The 24,760-nt window shown below is 43.3% G+C and overlaps 1 protein-coding gene across 6 annotated transcripts in view; it reads right to left on the minus strand.

Moving 5' to 3' along the window:
- PIEZO2 (piezo type mechanosensitive ion channel component 2) overlaps positions 1–24,760 on the minus strand; it is a 241,604-nt gene that overhangs the window by 104,936 nt on the left and 111,908 nt on the right. For all 6 annotated transcript variants that reach the window (XR_006338207.1, XM_043889594.1, XM_043889593.1 and 3 more), the window contains exons 4-5: positions 24,018–24,060; positions 4,687–4,849 (exon numbers count right to left, since the gene is read on the minus strand). Coding sequence is in view for 5 of the 6 variants with exons in the window: in XM_043889594.1 (XP_043745529.1) it covers positions 4,687–4,849; positions 24,018–24,060 (206 nt within the window). In the remaining variant the exon portion in view is untranslated. The remainder of the gene's footprint in view (positions 1–4,686; positions 4,850–24,017; positions 24,061–24,760) is intronic.

Here is a 24,760-nt window from a genome sequence, read left to right on the forward strand (position 1 = left end):
TGGAACACAATAGAAAGCCCAGAAAAAAACCCACCTATTTATGGTCAATTGGAAGGACTGATGCTGAAGCTGAAACTCCAGTACTTTGGCCACCTCATGCGAAGAGTTGAGTCACTGGAAAAGACACTGATGCTGGGAGGGATTGGGGGCAGGAGGAGAAGGGGACGACAGAAGATGAGATGGCTGGATGGCATCACCGACTCGATGGACATGAGTTTGAGTAAACTCTGGGAGTTGGTGATGGACAGGGAGGCCTGGCGTGCTGCAATTCATGGGGTCGCAAAGAGTCGGACACAACTGAGTGACTGAACTGAACTGAACTGAACTGAATCTATGACAAAGCAGGCAAGAATGTACAATGGAGAAAAGACAGTCTCTTCAGTGCTCTTGTGAAAACTGGACAGCTACCTGCAAAAGAATGAAACTGGACCACTCTCATACCATATGCAGAAATAAATTCAAAATTAATTAAACACTCACTCCACTCTAGAACTGGCATAGTACTCTGAGCAAAGCACAGGCTCCATAAAAAGTTCTGACTGGAGGGCGAAATGAATGGATGGACAGTGGGGTGGTGGAGGGATGGGAAAGAAAAGCAGTGGATTCCAGGGCCACCACACTGCTCAACTTTTTGACATTTTAGTAACAAAGGCATGCGTTTTCTTTGCATCTTAGTTCATCACAAGTAATTATGGGTCCTGAACCTTTATGGACACTTTTAAGCAACAGGAGTGGTCTAAATGCCCTCAAAACTGTAGCTTTTTGCCATCACTCCCTGAATTCTTCATTTCTAGAGAAGGAACAGTAGTCAGAAGAGCTAAATTTAGCTGGTTCTGATCAGAGAAAATGGGCAGCTCAGGGTCAGTAATGATGTCTGTAACCGAAGACCAATAGAGAGGGATGACAGAGTCTGAGCTGGAAAACCAGGATCTAGAGGATGTTAAGCAGGTGACTCTGGACTAGATCTCAGGTGGGGACTGAGCAGATGCCTAAAGATTAATATAATTAATATATGCTATAATATATTAATTATACTATACTCTTTATTAGTCTTTAATAAAGAGATTGATTTCTTCCATTCTTTGTTTCTTGCTCTCAAAAAAATAGCAACTAGAGCTTCAAATCTGAAGCTTGACTCACAGGCCAGATAGCCACTTTCTGTGCCAAACACCACAGTAGGCTAAAGGACTTTAGGTATCACGAAGGGGTTGCAGCTTTGAGATTCAGAAAGAATGTCTAAATAACGTGAGTGAGATTTAAATGCTGCATCCCTGATTCTTAATGGATGGGCTATATCTGACACCGAAATATTCTTTACATCATTTATATTGGATTTGTTAGACTATATAGAAGAGGCCACTTGCAGCAGACTAAGTCAAGACTAAAATTCCTAATGAATCAACATTTATCATAAATTTGGTTTCATATTAAACTACTCTGTTTCAAAAAAAGCCCAAAATCTCATTAAATAGCTAGAAAGAGCTAGAAGTACACAAATATGCAGATACTATCAACTTGGTGAAATTGCTGATGTCATTAGTGTTTTATTGTACAGATAACCTTTCTGCACAATTTAACTCTCATAACACAACTCATTTTTTTTTTAAAGACTGAAGAATCTGAATCTTTCAGTCATGATTTGTCAATCTGCTTCTGAATTAAAAGGAACAAATAAACAAGACCAGAAGTATGTCAGTTGGCAAAGAATCTTTCATGGCACTTGGAGAGTTGGTTCTTGACTGAGGTTTGCTTTCTGTAAAATTCATGAACAGGACAAAGCCTCCTCCCCCACTCCACGCCCACTGGGTTTTTTTTTTTTTTTTTTTTTTTTTTGGGAGAATCCTTGGATTTGTGATGCCCTTTAAAACAGTGAACTTAAGCCTCATTATCAAGTCCATGGAGATTTGGGAAGAGTCCTGAGCATTCTCCAGGGATTACTTGCTACTCTGAAACAAAGCTGGATTTGAAAAGCAATTCTCCCAGGCACCAGAGGGTTGATTAATCTGCCATTTCTCCACTGAGACAAATGAGAGAAGCAACGCCAGCAAACACTGTCCTTTCAAAGGATCCTCAAAAACCAAGCAATCTAGAACACAATAGCCAAGATTTATGAGTCGCAGGAAGTATGCTAGGGACTTCAAAATAAAATAAATTCTCCTGCTTATTTTGGCTGTGTATTTATATTCTTTTCAGACTCTAGCCAGATGGTTCCCCAGTAAGAAAAATTTCCTCCTGGATTCATCATGGGACAGTCACTCTAGCCTGCTCCCCTCGGCCACCTGGGGCTGGAATGTACTGAGACTGTGGAAACTAATATCTAAATTAGGCTCAAACAAATTTAACCTAGAGGGAACTCAACTTTATAGTAATGATATTTAGCATTTTCAATATTAAGGGTTTTTCTGGTGAATGAGACAGTGAAGAATCTGCCTGCAGTGCAGGTGACCCGGGTTCAATATCTGGGTTGAGAAGATCCCCTGGAGGAAGGCATGGCAACCCACTCCAGTATTCCTGCCTGGAGAATTCCATGGACAGAGGAGCCTGGCAGGCTACAGTACATGGAGTTGCAAAGAGTTGGATATGACTGAGTGACTAATGCTTTCACACTTTCATTTTCAAAGCTCCCCAAAAATAATGCTTAGAGAATCTACCCCTCTTTATCATTAAATAATGTAATCAATAATATATAGGGTGCAGATATTTAAACAAATTTCAAATGGGAGAGAGGTATCACGAGCCCATCTTCGAGAACAGAGGGGAATCAGGAAGGAAACATGATTTCAGTATCAGTCAGTGACGTCGTGTCTCTTCTTTACCAGATGGGTGACCTTGACCTAACATCCCTTATCTTCTGTAGTCAGTGCAGGTTCTCCTAATTTTATGGCAAAACAGTGTTTGAACTGGAGACAGAAGTTCTTTCTGTAGGAAGCTTTGTAATTCAGTCATGGTTGTCTGTTACCAATGGCAAGGAAGGAAGTCCTTTACTGAGTGAGCTGGCCTCAAACACACCCTCCAACTTATCTTTCTCTCATTCTAAGAGGCTTTAAATTTGACATTTTTGCGATTGTTCTACTTCCTTTCAAACTGGAGAAGAGCAGAGAGAGGCAAGCGGGTGGCCCTTTATTAAGTCCTCAGGACAATCTCCACTTTGCAGAAGAAGAAAGAGGATAAACAATTTTCCCAACATCACACAGCTTCCAAGTCTGACTTCAGAGTCCACTCAGTTCACAGTAACTATCCCTTACCCTCCATCTATAATATGAGGAGAACTGAAAACAAATCTTGCCTTATAAAAAATAATAATGAAAAGTCCTAAATCTGGAGAGCTTGAGTTAATGGATTTATTTTCACTGAATCTGGAAAAAACAGGGTGATTGTTTAAGCCAGATGATTTTTCCAAACTGTAAATACTATAAAAGAAATTTCAAATGTAAAAGCAGAGGTTAAAATGTTAAATTCTGTCTTAACCAGAAGAAAAAGCACCTTCATAGTTCTATCTATTTCTAGGACATTGACAAATGTTGTACAGTTTGTGAACTTGAATGCAAGAGACAGGTAGTTATGACCTTGCTGTAATGGTTTTTTACACCATGTACCATTTTTAACATTTACCTTAAAAACAGCAGAATATGCATATGACACAGGATTATATATTTTTTACTCACAAGGATTTTAGGCAATAACATCATTTCTAGTCTGCAGAGGTTTATGGAATCATATTCACTCTTTCTTCATTGTTGTATTCTAATAAATATCAAGGGAAAATGCTGTTCATTTGTGAAGCACACACATTATTTGCCATAACTGAGAACTTTCTTTCTCTGGTGCCATCGTGGTTACCATTCTCAATATCAGTAATTTCAACTAACTTCAGTTTTATAGGTTTAATTTCTTGGCAAGGTTTTGAATGAAACATTCAGTACTTACAAGTATCTTGGGTCAAATGTCCAAATACAGTCTTTTAAGGATTTTTTTTCCCCTGTAAATTTTATCTTTCAATTACCACATCAATTACTTTTTAAGTCACTGTTACCTAGACTTATATGAGAAAGTGCAGTTATTAGAACAAACAGGTCAGGGACAGAGTGACAGCTGTCTCCCGCTTCCATTCGCCACGGAGTGAAATCTGACATGTCCCCTGATCCGGCTAAAAATTCACAAACGTTTTATTCATTCTTACACTTTTCCAAATGCATGTATTTTTTTCTCTGCAGTACTTTAAAAAATACCTCGATAGAAACATGCAGATTTAACCACCGACTCAGGATGGCAAGGTGCACAGACTGGAAGCTTCCTTCAAGGTAGAATTACTTTTTTTTTTTTTCTCTGACAACTGCCAGGTGTTTCTTCTCTAAGAGCGTTGCAGTAACTAAGTATCTAGGGTAGAGGCCGTGACACGAACTTGAAAGGTTCCCAGTGTGAGCTAAGGGCGGATGGTAATGAGACACCAGGTCAGGCCTAGGCCCTTAGGGTTAACGCGTCTCACAGGGCAGCCCTCACGTCCCGGACTTGTTTCCTCCTGGACGATTGTGGGTGAGAATACGCATGCGTGAGGACCACACGAGGTGTGCAAAGCAACCACCCAGCATAGCAGGGCATGAAGCACTGTGCACGCCTCACTGTTCACTGTCACAACCTACAAAGCCCCCGAAATCAAAGCAGGAAGAGGCCCAGACTCAGACTTACCGACTCTTCGTTCTCAAACTCCGGGTTACACTGCGCGGCCTCTTCGGCCACTGGCTTCTGAACAATGTTCCTACAGACCAGCCAGATGGTCAGGCTGGCGATGAACATGCCTACATCAGGCACAAACACTCGGATCCCATTGCCAGCGTCGGCTCCCTTTAAGCTATGGAGGGAACAAAAGGGAGGAGGAAATTCAGTTGTTTTGATGTTGCAATGGTTAAACCATCACAGAGTATGCATGAATACATCACAGAGTATGTATGTATGAATCACAGAGTATGTTCCAATCTCCTTAAGATTCAAAGAATGCTCAGTTTCTGCCTGGAAGGTATCAGAAAGCTTTTCTCTGACTCCAGTCTTTCACAATCTACTAAGACTCAGGAAGATTTCAGGGAGTTTCAGAAATAGCATGAAGAACCCGAAACCGACTCTCACTCCTAAAACGTACTGATGAACTAAACTGTTATTAAATATGCCACGTGTCCAGGACAGAGACAGGTGTTTGTAATCCAGTGGGAGCAGTGAAAGACTGGATGTACACAAGCAGCCCTGGAAGTAAATCCAAGTTTAGAGGGAAAACAGAGGAGACATTAAAGCCATCCTTGAACAGGGACCCTTCATTACTTTGAATGCTGAGTTGATTTTGTTTTCCGTCTTGTTCCAAAAAAAGGCAGGTCATTAACAGAGAGCTCAGAAGATTTGGTCCCAATGTCAGCAGGACCTGGTGGCTGTGTTTCCCTGGGACCTTCCCCTCATCCTGTGCGCCCCCCTGCCCCAAAGAGATTACACTGTTCATCTTCTTTATCGCACAGGACTCAAATCAAAGTGACCCAACGTGTATCAGAGCTAAAACTTGTTTAGGGAAAAGCAGCAGAATATATGAAGTTATGTCATGTGAAGATACATATTTTTCAAATACACTTTATGTGATGAAATATATAGTCATCTACATTGAATATATGATGTATTTGGGTAAAAACATAATCAATAGCAAGACCTCTATCACCTAGAAATAACCATGTTGACATTTTAGTGAATTAAAAAAATCACATGATATTGCTTCTATGTGGAATCTAAAAAAATGACACAAACTATTTACAAAACAGAAATAGACCCACAGACAAAGAAAACAAACTTCTGGCTACCAAAGGGGAAAGGTGAGGGGGAGGGATAAATTAGGAATTTGGGATGAACATATACACAGCACTGTATATAAAAGAGATAAACAACAAGACCTATTGTATAGCACAGGGAACTCTACTCAATAGTTTGGAAACTATAAGAAACTACTATACACGCAATCTTAGAGTTAATAAAACTAGCCTCATACTTTATTGTTTTTGAAAATAATTTGTTCATTTAATACATCACTCACATCTTCAGAACTCCCTGAAGATTTTTAAACCTTTACCACACTCACGGTCAGATAGTAGCTACTTAACTAGTCCACTACTGTTGCACCTTTAGAATACTACCATTTATTTGTTACCATAAAATGAATGTAACTCAAGTCTTCATTAACTGAAGAGTCTCCTAATCCAGGATCTTCTAGGAAAAATTCCTCAGACCAGTCTGACTGGCTTTTTACAAAAACAGTCTGGACAAGGACCTCCCCATTAGAAGCCTAGGTTTTATACACGACTCTAATCTTCTCTGAACAGAGAAACATGGAAGTGATGAGGCATCCCTTTACCTCCATAAATAAAATACATGTGGTCGTGTGAGAGATTTTAAAAAAAGGCAAATTTCTTGCATTTGGGCTAAGAGTAAGAGAAATCAAATAAGAAAACTTTATCCAAACGTATAATACTGTGAAAACTTCATCCAGACTTTACAGTTACTTATAAAATTCATAATCCAAATCCATAATGAGGAAATCTGATGACTGATTTCATCATAAGAAAACTGTAGAGGTTTTGCCTACTTTGCAAGTACACCTAACATGATCAGACAGAGCAAAGGAGGATTCATATCATCAGAATGAGAATTCGGAGATCAAGGAGACAGGCCAGGAGATGAAGGCCAGGCTGGACGGGGAGGTGTTTCCTGGGTTGGGCTGAGGTCGGGGGAGCCAGCAGTCCCTCCCGAGTGGATTTGGGGGATAAATTACTGCCGCTCTTTTGCGGAAAACGAACTGACCATGACATTTTATGAGAAGCACAAACCAAGCCGACTGGAGGGAGAGTTCTCTGAGGAACGTACCCAGAGTCCCACCCGGCGCAGTGGACCCAGGAGCCAGCTGTGCCTGCCCCCCCTGCCCCCAACCCCAACCTGCACTCTGTACATGGCTCTCAATTTGCAAACAGTGGCTTCAAGTCAACAGCCTCAGCTTTGTGCTCCTAGGTCCCCAAGGAGACACTCGATCACCCACAAACATGAAGAGAGTAAATGAACCCCAACTGCAAAGCAATTACTCCCCAGCCATGACAGAATGCGGCTCCCAGGACTGGGCTGTGGTCCAGTTCAGAGTGGAATCTGTCAGCCACGGAGGTGCCAACCTGTTACCTGCTGCTGTCGCCCGAGCTCACATAGCAGCACATTCAGAGATCTGCCAGTCCACGGGCTCCAGGAGCCTCCAGAAGACGACAGTGAGGGCCATGGACAATGACCAGGTCAGAGTCCACTTGACACCTCCCATGGGGACCACATTATCACTACAGTTTCCATCTTCGCTGTCTAGACCAGAGTCTACTGAAGCACATTCATCAGAGTGCTAGTCCTCAGAAATACTGTGAATTAAAGCAAAACATGACCAAAAAAGAAAAAAAAACTGCCTCTGGGAAAATAGTTAAACAATCACAACAGTTATTATTATAGTGAAGAACTTGAGAAGTTCTGTAGAAAAACAATAAATTGGAGTTAATGTAAAGCTCTGGGCTTCCCAGGTGGCTCAGCGGGTAAAGAACCCACTCGCAATGCAGGAGACACAGGAATCATAGGTTCGATCCCGGGGTCAGGAAGATCCCCTGGTGAAGGGTATGGCAACCCACTCCAGTATTCTTGCCTGGAAAATCCCATGGACAGAGGAGCCTGGTGGACTACAGTCCATATGGTCGCAAAAGAGTTGGACACAGCTAAAGCAACTGAGCTCGCAAGCAAATCTCTGCTTCCCAAATTTACCTAAGCACAAACCATTTCTTAAAGTTTTATCTAATATCTATTACATTCTGCCAAGCTACTGCTCATGGCACAGGTTTTAGAAAATGCTGAGCTAGAGTCTCTTCATTGGTCTAGATTTTTGATCACAATGAATGAATACTTTGGATATTGTACTTAGATGTAACTAATCCTCATATATTTGGTTTTGAATAAGCCGCTAATAACTACAGTGCCTTTCTTAGGGATTGGAACGAAAACTGACCTTTTCCAGTCCTGTGACCACTGCTGAGTTTTCCAAATTTGCTGGCATAATGAGTGCAGCACTTTCACAGCATCATCTTTCAGGATTTGAAACAGCTCAACTGGAATTCTATCACATCCACTAGCTTTGTTTGTAGTGATGCTTTCTAAGGCCCACTTGACTTCACATTCCAGGATGTCTGACTCTAGGTGAGTGGTCCCACCATCGTGATTAACTGAGTCATGAAGATCTTTTTTGTACAGTTCTTCTGTGTATTCTTGCCATCTCTTCTTAATATCTTCTGCTTCTGTTAGGTCCATACCATTTCTGTCCTTTATCGAACCCATCTTTGCCTGAAATGTTCCCTTGATATCTCTAATTTTCTTGAAGAGATCTCCAGTCTTTCCCATTCTGTTGTTTTCCTCTATTTCTTTGCATTGATCGCTGAGGAAGGCTTTCTTATCGCTCCTTGCTATTCTTTGGAACTCTGCATTCAAATGCAGAGTTTTCATTCCAATCCCTAAGAAAGGCAATCCCAAAGAATGCTCAAACTACCACACAATTGCTCTCATCTCACATGCTAGTAAAGTAATGCTCAAAATTCTCCAAGCCAGGCTTCAGCAATACGTGAACCAAGAACTTCCAGATGTTCAAGCTGGTTTTAGAAAAGGCAGAGGAACCAGAGATCAAATTGCCAATATCCGCTGGATCATCGAAAAAGCAAGAGAGTTCCAGAAAAACATCTATTTCTGCTTTATTGACTACGCCAAAGCCTTTGACTGTGTGGATCACAATAAACTGGAAAATTCTAAGAGATGGGAATACCAGACCACCTGACCTGCCTCTTGAGAAACCTGTATGCAGGTCAGAAAGCAACAGTTAGAACTGGGCATGGAACAATAAACTGGTTCCAAATAGGAAAAGGAGTACATCAAGGCTGTATATTGTCACCCTGCTTATTTAACTTATATGCAGAGTACATCATGAGAAACACTGGGCTGGAAGAAGCACAAGCTGGAATCAAGATTGCTGGGAGAAATATCAATAACCTCAGATATGCAGATGACACCACCTTTATGGCAGAGAGTGAAGAGGAACTGAAAAGCCTCTAGATGAAAGTGAAAGAGGAGAGTGAAAAAGTTGGCTTAAAGCTTAACATTCAGAAAACTAAGATCATGGCATCTGGTCCCACCACCTCATGGGAAATAGATGGGGAGACAGTGGAAACAGTGTCAGACTATTTTTTTGGGCTCCAAAATCACTGTGGATGGTGACTGCAGCCATGAAATTAAAAGACACTTACTCCTTGGAAGGAAAGTTATGACCAACCTAGATAGCATATTAAAAAGCAGAGACATTACTTTGCCAACAAAGGTTCGTCTGGTCAAGGGTATGGTTTTTTCAGTGGTCATGTATGGATGTGAGAGTTGGACTGTGAAGAAAGCTGAGCGCCAAAAAATTGATGCTTTTGAACTGTGGTGTTGGAGAAGACTCTTGAGAGTCCCTTGGACTGCAAGGAGATCCAACCAGTCCATCCTGAAGGATATCAGTCCTGGGTGATCACTGGACAGACTGATGCTGAAGCTGAAACTCTAATATTTGGCCACCTCATGCAAAGAGTGGACTCATTGGAAAAGACACTGATGCTGGGAGGGATTGGGGGCAGGAGGAGAAGGGGACGACAGAGGATGAGATGGCTGGATGGCATCACCGACTCGATGGGCATGAGTTTGAGTAAACTCCAGGAGTTGGTGATGGACAGGAAGGCCTGGCGTGCTGCGATTCATGGGGTCGCAAAGAGTCGGACACGACTGAGCGACTGAACTGAACTGAACTACAGTGCCAGGAACACCTGATTTCTTTCCCTCATCCCCTCTCCCAGATGTCCCCCCCCCCATCTCCCAAGTGTCCACCCCCTCTCCCAAGTATCCACCTGCTCTTGGGACAGACTGAAAGACTACAATAGTGCACAACAATTCACAAAGCTGCTCATTCGGTCCCAGCAGGTCCCCAAGACCATCTGCAGATACCTATCTTCCTATGAGATGTCTCTACCCAGTGTCTGACCATATCTCCACACGTCTCCCTTCACCACCTCCTCTTCTGAATGACTGTCATTTTGCCTTGGGGTGTCCCCTCTTCCAACCAGGCCGAGCTGAACTTTTAGAAACACAGTTTGGACTTGCTCACTGCACCAGCAATGGTAAAGGTCCATATTCCCAAGCTCACCTACGAGGCCTCTGTATTGCAGATGTGTGTGCCTTGTCTCTTGCTAAGACTTCCTCGGACCCCAAATTCCAGCCATGCTGGCTGCACATCTAAGGACAGGCAAGTGTTTGTCCCTCTGAGTCAGAGTACGGTCTTCTCCCTGGGACCACAAAGCCCTCCTCACACACACTTCCATGTCATCCTCATCAGTCAAGACTTACCTCCCTCATCTCCACTGCAAAGCCCACCATCTGTTTCCTTTAGACCCCTAACACTTTATGTTGCTCACTTATATCCTATATAAGTGATATCCAAGAGGACTATACATATATATATATATATATGTATATATATATACACACAATATCTGTGTGTGTGTGTGTGTGTGTGTGTGTGTACATGTGGTATAGTGTATGCTCTGAATACAGGCTGGCAGAATTAATGCTATCTCCAAATATTTACTCTTTCTTTCCTATGACAATAGTTTGTGCAAAGTCCTGCTGAAGAATTAGATCAGGTGTCTGCCACAAAGATCCCCGTAATTCAGTTCAGAGAAGATAAAGTACAAAGGGCGGGACAGTCACTAGCGTCTGTGGAGTGCCTGAGGACCGAGGTTGATGAGTAACATCTCAGTTCTTTGGATGTGAGTTAATGGTCACAATTGGAAACTATAAACCATTAAAAATATATATGCACTTTTTGCATACACCAGAGAAAACATTTCAAGAACAAGAACTATTAATTGTATCCAATGAACATGAAATGGCTTGATTTGGTCAGATTTTTTATTTATTCCAAAAATATTTATTATGCCTCTATTGAGTGCCAGGCCCTCTCCCTGAGCACTGAGTGTTGGTTATGAAAGTTTGTCTTAAACACAGAGATAAACCAGGAAGAGGTGTTGTGGCCAGGTCCTCCTTGCTGGACTCGGACTCTGGTAAAGCATCTGCACAACCAGAAGGGCTGAAGGGTTTGGAGCAAAGGACTCTCCACCATCACCATGGAACTGAGACCACAAACAAAGTCACGATCTGGTCGCAGGAAGTGGGGCTGGGAGGTGGCCTTTCCATGGTGAGGGTGAGGTGTGGTATGGACATGACAGGTCACCCTGGAAGCCACGTGGGGTTTGTGCCTGAGAGAGGTCTTGGCTGGAGGGGCAGAGCGAGAGATTTCTTCTCATGTATGTTGGCTAAAGTCCATGGAGTAAGTCAGATGGTCCAGGGACTGCACAGAGTATAAATATTTACAGGAGGCTCTATAAATGAATTGTCAGTGTTCATTTCAGAGCATTTAATAACAATTAAAATGTTTTAATAGTGTAATTAATTAATTTATTTTTGGTTGCACTGGGTCTTTGTTGCTGCATGGGTTTTGTCTAATTTCAGAGATCGGGGGCTAGGCTCTAGTTGTGGTGGCCGGGCTTCTCATTGCCGTGGCTTCTCTTATTGAAGAGCACAGGCTCTAGGGTGAGTGGGCTTCAGTAGTTTTGGCTCCCAGGCTCTAGAGCACAGGTTCAGTAGTTGTGGTGCACAGGCTTAGCTGCTTTGCAGCCTGCGGGATCTTCCCAGATCAGGGATTGAAACCATGTCTCCATTGGCAGAATTGGCAAGCGGATTCTTATCCACCGAACCACCAGGGAAGCCCAACAAATCAAATTTTATTTCAAGTAAATTCTGTGTTTGAAATCAGGCTGACCAGGTAACGCGTAGAAGCCCTGTTCTAATAAATTAAGGAGATTGATGTATGCATTTCCCCATAAAACGTTATCCTAGATCGCGTGACTTTCCGGGCTCAGCTCAGTTACATTTTCCGTATAGAAAAGCACAAGCTAAACAACTTAAAACCTCATTTCTCTTCAACAGGCAGACACTTCCTCTCCAACCTGGTTACAGTCACACGATCCTATTTGTGCAGGGTGATTATTCCTCTTGGAAGGGAGTCTAGGAAGCTGGAAACTGGGGGAAAAAAACTCCTTATCCATCAAGAGGAGAGAAAACGTAGCCATAAAACACTGTGAATCAGTAAGTCAGTGCAAATGTACATGCAACCTGGATCTACACCAATAAACATGGAAGCATCTCACAAACATAATATTGAGAGAAAAAAAAAGAAGCAGCAAGCATACTGAATATTGATCACTAATGGACTCACCCATAAAGAACTCCATGAAAGCGACAAACATGTTTCTAGACAGTCACCTGTGTTGCAGCACCTAGGTTCTTAACTTTGAAAGCTGGTTGGCAGGCACAAAAGTGTATTTTTAATATTTCATATTATTTTTAAAAATCAGAAGTGTCATACTATTCAGAATTCCTCGTATAGAACGTATCATGAAAATACAAAGTCGATTACCTGCCTGGGAAAGAAAATGACCAACTGCTGCAGTGTCAGCCATGATTATATTTGGTCAAACTCAATTACCATCCTCCCATCCAAGTCCAGGGAAGCAGTGAGGCTAGGGTGGATGTTCACGGGCAACCCACTTTGCTTTTGTAAGTCTCAGTTTATCACCAACAAAACAACTTCTCAGAGTCTTCCCAACTGTCAGGTTTCATTTTGACTCAGAAAATTCAAAATAAAGAGGCAGGGAAATTGAGAAGGGGCCAGGAAAGAGGAAGAGTGTTGGAATTCCAGGTATGGCTGAAAGAAGAAGAGTGTTGGAATTTCAGGTAGGGCTGAAAAAGCAGACTTAGAAACAAATACAAATGCTGTTACCTTCAGAAGCGGGAAAAGAACAACCCCATTCATGCCACTCTTTGGGAGCCAGTCCTTTGGTTCCCAGAGTTGGTAGGAAGGTCAAATTCAATTGAATTCCAATAAAACAATTAAAATGCAAATGAGCATTATTTAGATGAATATGAACTACTGAGATGGTTGTACCTGGTCTTCTGGTGGCCTCTGGAGCCTAGGCACTGACGCTTGGTCACCGTCCCAAAGCAGGGGAGCTGCACAGGGACAGGGCTGCCCCAGGGACCCTTCCCGAGTCTCATCGGGGCCCCACTTCAGCACCAGTGCAGACTGGTTCACCTCCTCTTTCTTCCGGGACCCCTCATTTCCCCAGCAGTGTCAACAGTTGTGCACAGTCCAGCGCCTGAAATACAACCTTTTTCTCACACTCACTCCCTCCACCAGCCCACCCCATGGTGATCCTCTGATTGGTTTGCACGGCCCGTGAACGATTGAAACACAGGAGGTGATAGAATCTAGTCTACTGTCTCTGGAGCTGGGTGATTCACTCCAGGTGACTGGAAGACACAGTCTCAGGGTTCCCTCTGCTTGACCTGAACTGCAAAGATTTTGAGTTGAACCTGCACACGCATTTCTGTGGTAAAGCAGGCCTCATGTGTCACTATGACGGCCCGCAAATGCCACGACACATAAGCGTCTGTCATCCCCGTAGGCCAGGGCACAGCGAGGCGGGCACGGACCTCCAGTCTCCCTCCTGGCTGAGCATCACCTGCAGCTCATGGCTCTCTCAGCTGCAGCCACGACTAACCAGTTTGTAATCAAATAAATGCAGCGGCACCAGCCAGCATTTTCTTTTTCACGAACGCAGCAAAGGAAGAGAGGAGTACACTGCATGCAGAAAGAGGAGCTATTGCTTTGGAAACTGGATGTATTTGCATTGTATTTGGTCGTGGCATAAAGTGCACAGGTGTAGTCACAGTGAAAAAAAAAAGCTTCAGACTCACTATCTAGCACAGCTTGGTTCCATCAAACAGCTAGGGGGCAGTTGTGCCGAAGACAGATGGAGAAAAAACAGATCCTTCCTCCAAATCTCTTGGAGCCGAGTGTCTTGCAGTGTTCATACTTTTCCAGATGTCAGGAAGGTGCCTCACCAGACGATGTAACTGTGGCAGCAGGCTCGTGGGCAGTGCCCCCTTCCCCAGCACACACACCTCGTCCCTTCATACTCAATGCAGTGCTCTCCCCCTGGCTCCCAGATCAGTTCAGGTCAGGTTTTTACCACTGAGAAATCAAGCTAAAATACCAAGTGTTCAGAGCATACTGGAGTTTGAGACTGCAGGTGAAGGTTGAAGATCCATCCTCAAGCACATCATAACAAATTAGAAACACTAACCTCTGAAACAAATCAAAATTGCTCAGGAATAAAATGTTAATCAAACAAATTTAAAAAAAACTCTGAATTTTTACCTGTCCAAAGATGCACCCTATGCTCAGTAAATCTAAGAAATGAAAATAAAAATTTCTGAAGCAAAAATTATAGTGTCCTGGCCCATACTGTGAACAGAATCGCCAAAGCATCTTTCTACATACACTTCTCTGTACAGCTAAAACGTGATTGAGTTTTCAAGGTTTGTTCAGAAAGCACTTTGAGTAATTTAGGGCTAACTAAAGAGGCTGAAGGCAGAGGACATAATCAAGGGACATATCACACAAATTTGTCCACACAAAGATCTGTAGGCAAAGGTTTAGAGCAGCTTCATTCATAATCACCAATAGCTGAAAACATGCCAAACACCTACCAGCTGCTCCCTGGATAATTTGCAGTGATCTATACAATGGAATACAATTTGCAATGGAAGTAAGGATGCTTTCAACTTCTATGGTTGAACCTAAGAAGTATTATGTTAAGTGAAAGAAGCCAGATATGAAAGGAGCAAACTATGAGTCCATTCACATGACAACCTGGAAAAGGTGAAACCAGAGAAAGAGAACTCTGATCAGTGATTGTTGGGGGCTGGGGGAGGAAAGGGATTGATGACAAAGGGGCCGAAGGAGACTTTCCAGAATGGTAAATATATTATAAATCTTGAAATGGAGGTGATGACATGGCTGCCCAGGTTGTCAAAGTCATAGAATGACACACCTAAAAAGGGGAGAATTTCCCAGGTTATAAATTACACCCCAATAAACCTGATGAGGGAGAAACTGGAGAAATGCAGAGTGAGTGGCAAGGATAACTTGTGAGGAAATCTCAAATCTGAGACAATGTAATCGATGGATAAAGAAGCTTTGGTACGTGTACAGAGTGGAATATTACTCAGGCATGAAAAGGAATGAATTTGAGTCAGTTCTAATGAGGTAGATGAACTTAGAGCCTATTATAGAGTGAAGTAAGTTAGAAACAGAAAAACAAGTATCATGTATCAGCGCATATATATGGAATCTAGAAAGATGGTACTGGTGAACCTAACTACAGGGTAGCAGTGGAGACACAGACATAGAGAACAGACGGATGGACACACTGGGGGATGGAGAAGGTGGGAAAAAATGAACAGAGTAGCGCTGAAACATATATATACTACCGTGTGTAAAACAGACAGCCAATAGGAATCTGCTGTATAGCACAGGGAGCTCGACCCAGTGCTCTGAGACACTCTGGATGGGTGGGATGGGGTGGGAGGTGGGAGGGAGGGGACATACGTCTATCGATGGCTGATTCTCGTTGATATATGGCAGAAACCATCACAATATTGTAAAGCAATTATCCTCCAATTAGAAACATATAATTTTTTTTAAAAAAAGAAATGGCAGGAAAACCTAATAAGCACTTGATACAAATGCCCTGTGTAAACCAGCTGCATCTATAAACATGTAACTGCCAAAAACATACTGAATGGCAGAGAGGGTCCCAGGACATCTCCACATCCAGGAAGGAAGGTGGTCCCCAAGGTCCCTGAATATCTCTCCTCAGTATTTCCATGGAGCTGCTCCTTGGCCACTTCTCCCAGGGGACTTCCCCACACAAACAATTTACGGCAGGGATAAAATTAACAATGCGGGTGCGGAGGAGATGGTTTCTTCTGCAAATCCCTGTGCTTGAAATTCTGGGAAATTATGTTTTAACAGTTCAAGACCTATTACAAAATCACTGATTTATGAGATTGGAGCTAGGTTATTGGGAGACTTTCTTCTAAACACAGATTCATTGTTTTTATAAATAAGCAAATAAAATAAACACTCCTAGAGTGAGCCGTGGCTACTGAGGTTTGCATGCCTGCAAATGTGAACAGTGCATGTTTCTGTCCTGTTCTCGGGAGATGGGGGAGATTAAGAGCCCCAAGGATGCTCAGGAAGTTCCTACTCACAGTCCTCGGGTCCCCTCTCAGGACCCTCCCTGTGCAAACACTGACCCCCGGGATCCACCACCACGAAGCCAGCCGCCCACACTGGGTCCCTAACACTCCGCCCCTGATGCTGATGAACACAAGGCTGTCCCTGTTGACCTTGAGTGTTGGGGAGACCACTGAGAGTGGGTCAGCAGTTCAGGATAGGGCGTGTCTTACCCATCTTTTCCACTCTCTCCATGCCCGCCCCGCCACCCAAGTCTGCATGTATAAATGCCCCTTTCCTGACTTACACGAGAAATCATCATTTTTTTTATCGTAAATTTTTATAGTTGCACTGAATGTTTCCATAAGGGCTCATGTTTAGGCTGGCATGAGGTTCTCATCCTCCCAGGGCAGCTGAACGAGCCCTTCAGGGAAGTGCCTGCTATGTGCTGGGCCCTGGAGCTTCCTCCGGCACACAGCATGTTACTGTCCCATGTGTGTGGGTTCCACAATCTGGGCCCCTCCTTACCGGCAGGAAATTGCCTGAAGGAGAGCTGAATCTGGCCCTCCTTGGGGCGCCCACCTAGTTCCTCCTCCCCTACCGGGGCCTCAGCCAGCTATTGTTTGTCCAGAGAGAATGTGTATCCAGAAACCTGGGGCTCCCCCAGCTTGTCCGGCAGAGAGCACCTGGACCTGGGGGGGCAGCCCCATCCTACTACGGAGCCCCCACGGAACCGGGCTGGGTGGTACTGTGGTCACACAATGGGCAGCCTCCGGCCTGAGTGGGACTGGGGACGTGGGGCCTGCCTCAGGCGGTCAGAGTGGGAAACAGCCCTGGGACCCCAAGGCGGGGGCAGCACTTCCTCAGACCCCGTGCCTGGCAACAGAGGGAGTTGGCTTTGTTTGGTTTTATTTTTTTCCCTAAAAGTCACTTAGGCAACTTGTGGATAAGGACACACAGCCCTCCAAGGGTGCAGGGGGCCAGTGAGGGGACAGACACTGACCACTAAGTCCCTCAGCCCAGGCACCCCACCGCCAGTGAAGAGTCAACCAGAACAGCATCTCTGCCATCTTCTTTCGAACGTTATGCTCCTCTTTCTGGAATGTGCTGGAGTCCACCACTCTCAGGGCAAAACTAGCGCTGCACTAAGATACCTGAGGACTGGGCCCCGCTGCCCCCACAGCACAGCGTACGTCCATCAACGTCCCAACGGGAGACACCAATGTGTCCACAGAAACACGTTCACTCCAGGATGGAAGCAGTGACCTGCCTGGATTCCTCAGTCACTGTATCTTGCCAGTCAGAGCAGAAAAAGGACATTTCAAACCTACCCACTTCCTGCAAGGACCGGATGAGACAGCCTTCCCTCTGTGTGGGGCAGGCGGGTCAGGACAGCCACGTGAGGGTCCCCCAGGCTGCTCCACCTGTTCTTACCTGGTGACTACGATCCCTGGGCTGCTGGCTTGCTCACTGAACAGCATTTTCACTTGCTCTCTGGATGACAGGACCCCAGGCCACTTCTCCATCCCCAGGAAGAGTAAAGTGGGCATCAACCTCAGTAGTGACCACAGGGAGGGTGTGAAAGGGGGACTTGGACATCAGAGCCCCTCAGAGGCAGGAGGGAGTCCATCGTGGGTGAGGCAGTGGGTACAGGATGGTCCGGGGAGGGTGAGATAAGGGATTAACACATCGGCCTGGGACAAGTGGGGTCCTGCCTAACCACAGTTTCCCAAGCCCCCTTGGCGCCAAGGGATGTGATCAACTGAGGTGACATGATTGCTCCTGCTGTGTGATAAGACCTTCAGAGGTCCGCAGAGCTTAGAGAAGAGGAGGCAAAGGCTTCACAAGTAGAAAGACTTAATGCAACCTGGTCCTGCATAAAGAAGTCACTTAGTCCTCTGAATCCTCATTTACATGTCACTGTGTGAATGAAACCACTAGACTCTGGAAGGTGTGCGACAGTATCACATTTGCTACCTCCAAGATTTCGTGTATGTTTAGAAGTCTGTGTGGCTGTGAGCGTGTAGAGACAGGTCGGGGAAAAAGAAGAGCCAGGAGGAACGGTTTCCACTTTGTTCATCGCGGGTGATGGGTTTCCAAGGATTCTGATGGAAAACCCACAGAGCTCCTCTGAAATCTGCCTCATACAAACTGTCTCTTCATCCAAGCAATGATGCTTGGTCACGAGCTGAGGTGTTTAACTGGCTGGGCTGCGGGAAAGACATTTCACTGCAGTTACAGCTATAAAAGAGCTAATTTCAGGACCTCGCGATGCAGAGCAAATGAGAAATCTGAACCGAGGCTTGGGAGTATCTGCTAGCACGATTCCCCAAAACATTCCATTCTACAGACTCAACATCCAGATTTTACCTCCGTATCAAACAGCGTGAACTTCCTATTATTCACGGTGCTGTCTGCACCAAGGTTTGAAAAAGCTTTCAGAGATCTATTACACAGTTCATTTGCTCATGTCATTAATGAAATATAAAACGTTCTGGCTTGGTACCTCACATTTTGTACAGAACAAGGTGCCAAGCTTACCACCTGGGAATTTGGGATTTCAGTTCATGAATGCACCATTCTCCATAGGACCTGATCTTTATCACTCATTCATTCAGAGACTGTTTATATTAAGTCCTAGGGACCTGACTTAGTGAAGTTGGAGATTACAAATCAGAAAATCTTTCCTTCCAGACATATTTTGAAGGAAAAAGGATGAAGGATTACATCTTTCTTTTTCTAGAAGAAAAATAGATCTGTTCACTAAATACTTACTAAATGATGTCATTGTGCTTGAATAAAAAAAAAGTTCCTTTCCAAGTTGGAAGTCAAAGTCTTAGGTAAAGCTCTCAACAGCCTAAGAAATGGATATCTCCTACTTTTATTATACACATACACACAATACACACACATATATACTTATGCACACACATACACACAGAAACACACACACAGACACACCAAATGTGTGCATACATTAATCATAGATTTTACTTTCCATTTCGAGAATAACCAAGGTATTTCGGCCGATCAAAGAAAACAGCAAAATTGATCAGTTGCATAAGTAAAGTCCAATGAAATGGATTATATGATATCACAGGATATAAAAGTCTCAAACATAAGACCTAACTTTTCTTTCAATTGTATGGGAGTTAGTGACATGTGTTATGGACTGAATGTTTCGTTCTCTCAAAATTCACCTACTGAAATTCTAACCCCTCAATGAGACAGTATTAAAATATGAGGGTCTTTGGGAAGTGATCAGGTCATGAGTGTGGAGACCCAGTGAATGGGATTAGTGCCCTCATAAAATGCTTGTTTATGAAACATTTATTAAATGCCTATCACTGGACAACCCTTGGGCTGGCACTAGCAGGTGTAAAATGAAAAGATGTACATCTCAGCAGCAAGGGTCTAGAATGACACACAGTAAGTCCACACAAGATCATGAACACATTTGGTGGCTTCGTGACAGGAGGTGTTGGAAGACAGAGGAGGGAGCCTGAGGGTGGTGGCTGTGGGGCTGGGGATGTTTGGGAGGAGGTGGGGTTGTTGGGTACCAGCAGCTGCCATTGTCCTGAAGGAACCACAGGCAGGAAAGGGGGAAACCAACGAAACACAGTTTACAGACATCTGCTAAGCTCCCGGACGCTGCTGCCACAGAATCAGGTCCTCACATGTCTCCCTCTAGCTGATCTTTTAGTTTGCTCATCAGGATGCATCTCATGGCAATATTACTAAAAGGGCAGGCTCACTCCCTAGGTCCCCTCCTTGCTCCCCATCATAGAATGTACAGCAGAGGACAACTTGGCTTTCTTCTTCCTGGAGAAAGCTTTGAGGTTTGGCTAACTCAGTCACTTTTTTTTTTTTTTTTAGATGTGACCACTTTGAAATACTCTGTTAGCAAACAGACTGACGGGCAAACTTCAAAGGACACAGCACTAAAATGATCAATATCTCTCACAATGGCTCTAAAGTGCCAGACAGCTTCATTTAGGATATAATTGGAATTCCCTTGAAGAGAGAGATGGTGTTAAACTTGAGAAGAAATCAAGCAAGGCCATGTTTAACAGCACTGCATGACACGGTCTTTGCAACTGTCAATGCACAATAACCCCATCTATCAATATCTATTCTGTATTTCAAGACACTTGATGCAAGGCAGAGACAATTCCTGCCCTTACATGAGAAAACATGTGACAACACGGGAAAACACAGGGTGATGTTTTAAGATAACATCTAAAACTAGGGATGTTCACCAAACTTAGACTACAGTTCAAAAATACAGCCTTTCACTCAATATATCCCTTAATAATATTTTAATGTATACATCTATTCAGAAGCATACCCATTTAGAGAGGCATTATGATAAGCAAATTTTACTCCCTGACTTTCTTCAAAATATTCATAAAATGAGAACAGCTGATAAGACTTGAGACTAAAGACAATGAACTACAGGGATAGGAAAAATAAACAACACAAAACCAAAAAAAGCTACAATTCAAGCATTCAGTGTGGCTGGATGTAGAAAGCCAGGCAGACCTCTTGAACGCAGGTCAATGTGTGTGGCTACAGCTCTCTGGGTAGCTGCTTTGTTTTCTTTAGGTTTCTCTACCTGTGAGATGGGGTCACAAAGGCTGGCCAGCAGCCAGTCCTGCCAGCTTCCTGTTTTTTTTTAAATAAAGTTTTATTGGAAGAAAGCGTGCTCATTGCCTTCTGCTACCACAGAAACTGTATGGCCTATGGAACCTGAAATGTGGCCTCTCCCTCTTTAGAAAAAGTTTGCCAATCCCTGGTCTGTGGAGCTGCTGTACAGACTGAAAATGATGTGACACAGTCCTTGGTACATGACAATCGCTGTCATTACATCATTATTCAAGTAGGCAAAAGGTTAAGGTCACGCAAACTAGAAAGAAAATGTTTCAATTGCCGAACGCTGCAGATCAATGAATCCTTAACCATTTTTGAAGAAGCTCTTGCTCTTAGACTTCTGCTCAGGAAATGGCAAAGAATCTCAGCCTGAACTCCACTGTATGGAAAAATGACTCAGGATTAATGTAGATTAGAAGGACACCAAGCTACCATTTCTCACCCATCAGGCTGGCAAAAAACCTCGAGTGTGAAAGCACGTTCTGTTGGTGAGGCTCTGGGGAAATCATTGTGAAAACTGCTGCCAAAATTTTAGGGAAACTTGGCAATGTTCATCAAAATTCCACAAAAATTTACTCTTTGATTGTACTCAGGAATCTATCCCTAGAATACCTGGCAAAAATACAGGCATGCACAGGTTGTTCATTACAAGAGCCAAAGGCTGGAAAATGCCTAAATGTCCCCCCTCAGGACTGATGGCGGATGCCAGGTTCAGAATCCTGGATGGGCTTGGTAACTCCCGCTGTGCTAGAAGGACAGAAATGAGAAAAGACCAGGCGGCCATCGACAAAGGACAAGAAGTCACCATGAAGCTGTCCCCAATGGCCAAAGAGGAGCGATTTGAGTTTATGTGAATCAGAGGGTAGACTGACAAGGTAAACAAAGCCACAAACAGACACTCCAGACAAGACAGCAGTGCTGCAAGACAGAGGAGCTGGTTTCCTCAGAAGCTAGTAACAGGAAGAGAAACCCAACGAAGGTGGGAAAGCCTCGGGGGACACAGTCTCAATACAGAGGTGGAGATGTGGCAACAGAACAGAATCGGTGGTGACAGTGGTAACTGGTCACACAGTGGTGATCATTTCACGACATATAAAAATATCAAATCAATATGTTATACAGCTAAAACTAATGTAATATTGTATGTTAATTATAACTCAGTAAAAAGTTTTTTTAATTTTTAAAGCTGAAAAAAAATTTAATAGTAAGTGTGGGCTTTAGGAGGATGCTGATTCAACCAGTGTCTGTAAGACAACACTTTTGAGATGATCAGGAAGTGTATGCACTGATTGGTATTAGATGGTGCTAAGAACTGGCTGGTACTTGTATTCAGTACCAGTGTGGCATCATGATTCTGCAAGAGAACATCCAGTTTTTCACAGACATACATTGACTTAGGTAGGGGTGATGACACAGTATCTGAGGTTCTCTTTACAATATTTCAGTCCCATCCAACCCTAAAAATGGACAAAGCAAGTATAGCAATGTCTTCCTGAAGCCAGGAGACAAATAATTGATGTTCAATTTGCTATCCTCTCTCCTTTGACAAGACTTTGGGTCTTGAAAGACTTCTGTAAGTTTACAATAAACCTTGGTTTAGGGATAGAGTGAACAAACAAGCGGGCTTCCCTGGTGGCCCAGCGGTACCCGCCTGCCATTGCAAGAGACGTGGGTTCGATCCCTGGGTCAGGAAGATCCCTGGAGAAGGGAATGGCTACCCACTCCAACATTCTTTCCTGGGAAATCCCGTGGACAGAAGGGTCTGGCAGGCTACGGTCCATGGGATCACAAAGAGTCGGACACGACTTAGAGACTAAAACAACAACAGCTTCTTTGGTTATCTTTGACATTTGTCGATACACAAAAGAAGAATCAAGAGAACAGTGCTTTGGGGAAGGTCTCACACACACAAAGCTGCATGTGATTTTCAGCCTGAAAGCTGGTCCACCAGATCTTCCCGCCCCAAACCAACATCATCCAATAACCTCAAGGGCCAAGCATGAGAACTCACTGAGAGATCGACAGTGACGGTGCTGATGGCATGGACGAGCACGCAGAGAAATAAACAGACTTGTGAGTCGATTACAAATGGTACCATCACAGTCAGCCTGGTGATGAAATATCTGTTCTTCCTCACTACTGGAGAAATAATGCATTTTAAAGTATTTTATTACTCTTTTCATATGCTCTAAGCACTCCATCAGCTTGATTGATACACATAAAGATACATTTTGAAAAATGAGTAATACTCTCCTGTTAAATGTAATGAAATCATAGCACATTGTAAGCTGTACTCTCCAAAATTCAACTCTTAACTTCATGTGGTGTTTGGAAAGCTAGAGGGCCATTGACATTCCAATCACTGGACATCATGGATTTACCTCCTCAAGGCACAGGATTTACATTTATTTTTTAAGCTAAACATTTTAGTAAGAAGCCTTTTGAATGCAAAAATGCTATTATGCTGTAAAGAATTAGTCAAAATCTACCTTTAGAGTAAAAAAAATTTAATTACTTTTCTGTCTCAATAGCTGTTCCAATGCTGCAAGTTCACTGTGAGATGTTAAATTGTCCATATGGTGTCATTAGGGCTATACTGACCCTACCTGCACATTTTCTGATGTTATCATGAGCCAGTTTTTTTTTCTTTTCAGGACATGCTGGTGCAGAAATATTTTTAGCTAAGAGTGACATGATCTCAGCCTTTCACTTGGAGCAGGTAAGATCAGATAATTTTAATAATCAGGAAGATATCAATATAAATATAAATTTCTCTGTACTAAACCTATAGAACTGAATATAACATATGACATCAGGAAGCAATAAGAGAGTCAACTCTCTTTCCTGCAATGCCCTAATTCTACAACTTATCTTTCACACTGTTTCACAGTAGAAGAAGCATTTTCACATAAATTACCCCATTTAATCATCAATTTCAATCTGTGTGCAAGCAAGGATGGTATAAATCAAAGGTTTACTTTACAAGGAAACCGAGGCTCAAAAATGACGACTTACTCAAGGGCGCGGTCACTGAAGTAGTGGTGGTGAGACCACCAATGGATAATCAGTGAACTGCTGGAATAAAACGGGTCATGAGTAACCGAGCCCAGCTCACCTTTCGAAGCCGATCTGTCGGAAAGTCTTCTCCCAGGTTGAGCCTGCAATGGGGAGGAAGGGACATAATCAATGCACATCGAAGACTCAGTTCTGCCCAGATTTACACAGCCTGATAGAGATTTGCTTGTACTCATACATGTAAGTGGGGTGACTGTCTTCCCTCTCAGAGACCAGTCTGGGTGAGCACCCCCTGCCATGGACAACACCCACCCCTTCCACTGCTGACATGGCTGCCCATTATTCAACCTCTCCAAGTCTACATGTGTCTTGAGCAGAAAAATGAGTAATACTCTCTTGTTAAAAATAATGAAATAGTAGCACATTATAAGCTGTACTTTCCAAAATTCAACTTTTAACTTCATGTGGCATTTGGAAAGCTGGAGGACGCTCTGATGTTCCAATTCACTGGACATCATGACTTTACCTCCTCAACATTGAAGGACAGGATTTATGTTTATTTTTAAAGCTAAACATTTTAATCAGAAGTCTCCTGAATGCAAAAGTGCTGTTTCCAATGACATGATCTGAAGGGTATCCAAGTCCCCAAAAGAAAAGGTTGGTATAAACATGATTTTCTGTTATTTTTCCATGTTTTTCCTTACACTATATGCGTGACTATTTTCTGAGTACTTTATATAAGGAAAAATGCTCATTTTAATCAAAGACCATGTTAATAAGAAGTCTGCATTTATAAGAGTTCAGGGTTCTGCTAAAGAAAATCAACCCTGAATATTCTTTGGA

The sequence above is a fragment of the Cervus elaphus genome, chromosome 27 (genome assembly GCF_910594005.1).
Source record: "Cervus elaphus chromosome 27, mCerEla1.1, whole genome shotgun sequence".
In the NCBI taxonomy this organism is placed as follows: Eukaryota; Metazoa; Chordata; class Mammalia; order Artiodactyla; family Cervidae; genus Cervus; species Cervus elaphus.